The sequence below is a fragment of the Sphaeroforma arctica genome (genome assembly GCF_001186125.1).
Source record: "Sphaeroforma arctica JP610 unplaced genomic scaffold supercont1.1566, whole genome shotgun sequence".
In the NCBI taxonomy this organism is placed as follows: domain Eukaryota; class Ichthyosporea; order Ichthyophonida; genus Sphaeroforma; species Sphaeroforma arctica.
The window spans coordinates 10,950-13,312 of record NW_014038992.1 but is presented as its reverse complement, the minus strand read 5'-3'; the positions used below and the strand labels follow the sequence as shown (position 1 = coordinate 13,312).

At 44.0% G+C, this 2,363-nt stretch overlaps 1 protein-coding gene across 1 annotated transcript in view; it reads right to left on the bottom strand.

The window, feature by feature from the left end:
* Nucleotides 1–398: 398 nt before the first annotated feature.
* The window catches only part of SARC_11194 (hypothetical protein), a gene marked incomplete at both ends in the record, with an annotated part of 2,735 nt that continues 770 nt past the window's right edge, over nt 399–2,363 (bottom strand). The window contains 3 exons of the mRNA XM_014294728.1: nt 399–653; nt 911–1,021; nt 1,712–1,845. Coding sequence (XP_014150203.1) covers nt 399–653; nt 911–1,021; nt 1,712–1,845 — 500 coding nt within the window. The remainder of the gene's footprint in view (nt 654–910; nt 1,022–1,711; nt 1,846–2,363) is intronic.

The window sequence follows — 2,363 nt, the reverse complement described above, 5'->3', positions numbered from 1 at the left end:
GTAAACATGTATAAGAGCACCCACACCTCCGTATAGAAGGCACACGAATATACTGATCTTACTTCGGCACAGATACTGTCAAAATAACCCATGCGTCGGAGATATGCACTCTTTCAGTATACTCTGCACAGCTCGGTAACATTCTTACTATTAAAGAGGTGGTCGTACATATAGATACATACAAAATCTCACAGTTGAATGGAAATCAGACCACATTGATACAACCAGTAGGTTGTACGGGCTGCAGATCAATTCATACCCTCCTACACATTCACTCATCCGCCCACCATGCGCTACATTCGTGTAGACTTTAAAATAGGCCTATTTAGACTCAGACCCACAGCGCCATCGCCTTCTCAGGTCACTAAGACATAAACACCCCTTGCATGTCGCAACCGTTACCTGTCCAAGCTCTGCTCAATATTCTTGACACTGAATTCGGTTGTGTTCCTGATTGTGATCATCATGCCACTGCGATCAATCATCTTCGCCATCTTAACGTAATCAGGGTTGCTTGCTTCGGTAGCCAGCAAACACTCCTTCGCCCCTAACTGTACTATAAGCGCCTCCAGATTTGAGAACTGATCATTGTCCAAAAACTCGCACGTACCCAATTTGCGCTGAGTGGCGTCTCCGTACGCCACACCGACGGTCTGATGAAAAGATTGGGAATTAGGACAATGTTTTTTTTATGTGTTAGAAGCAGACATATCATGGCCTGTATTCAATCGAGCTCAAAATCATACAGGAAATTCATCACAAGACTAGAAAAGTGACACGTATTTAAACACTGAAGTATTTTGTGCTCTCGTGCGAATACCCAAGCTGTACGTATGTAAATAAGTGGTTACAGCAAGGCGTACAAACCAGTTCATCCAATTATCACGACTAACAGATATTAATAGCTCACCCTGATGCCATCTTTCATCTTCAACTTGACCGCAACGACTACAGCAGAATTGGACTGATCGCCCCCCACAAACACCTCGTCTTCGAAGTCTTGCAGATTCCCCGGGGTACCCTGAATGGCGGGCGTGTATTATGCAGCATTAGTAGCCTTTCAATGAGTACAAGTGTACAACTGTCTGTGTATATGTGTGACACTCTTGATGACGGAAAGGATCAACTGTCCATGTACCCTCTAAGCAACAATCTTGATGAATACACCACCCATGCATGTCACATAGATAGTAAACATTGAAGCAAAAATTGCCACCCCATCAACCCAAAAGGCAAACGCCCTGTTTAGTACACTTCCTGCCGTAGTCAGATTTCTACAAATTGGTTTAACGCGAGTTGTGGCAAAGGCACGTCGAACATAGTGATACACTTTACAGTCAACACTTCCATCGAATGGAAGCAGAAAGAGACTACTAAAACAGCTTGATAGGTCGAATTATAAGTCAGCACTGACAGAATGTTATGTCCACAACAACAGCATATTTTGCCATTGCGATTCACTGCCATTGCCGGCTGTGCAAATACCACCGAAGACTCCCCACAACGATCACACATACCTTACCATTCTCTGAACAAAACATAGACCATTTTTGACTACAGGTTATATTGCCACTGCGTTTCACTGCCACACCAGCGGTGCAATCAAAGTAAGATAGACTATAGATACCTAAATCCTCTCGGAATGAGGTATAGACTATTGTGTGCTACATTTGCACCGCTAGAACGTAAACGCTTGTTGCCGAGGTCATACCTTCTTGTGCAGTGTCCACGGCTGCTTACCCTCCTTTGCGTACAGTTCCACGCGGTACTGCCGCACGAGCAGCAGGTCTCGGATGACAGAGTCGTACATCATCTGACTCATGTTGACAAACGGCTCTTTCTTACCTAAAGGCAGACCAACACACAATGACATCGAAATCAACGACTGAACCTCAGTGCAATGTGATATTTGTTGAGAGAAAATGAACGGAGCATAAATGGCCTCTCAATGGTAGCACTGTCTAAGACGAAACACACATCCCCACCATATATGTTTATGGATGTATTGACATGCAGTGACATAGCTTCGACAAGGATATTCTCACCCACACTCACTCGAGACGATGGACCACACATACGAATAGGCAAATCCATCTCGATACAAAGAAGAACTACTCCTAAAGAAACAGCCAACTTGTCACAATCTATCGCAAAAAAGGTAGAATATTCAAGCCCGTAGACAACTGACAATCAAACAACACAGTATACAAACATTATACTATTCACTCAGTGGGCAATGCAATGAAATACACCACTTATACAATACCCCCCCCCCCCACACACAAATACAGAAGCACGAAGAAAAGAAAAAACTCGCACACACGCACGCACACAGAGACAGAGCAGACAAACACAACGATATA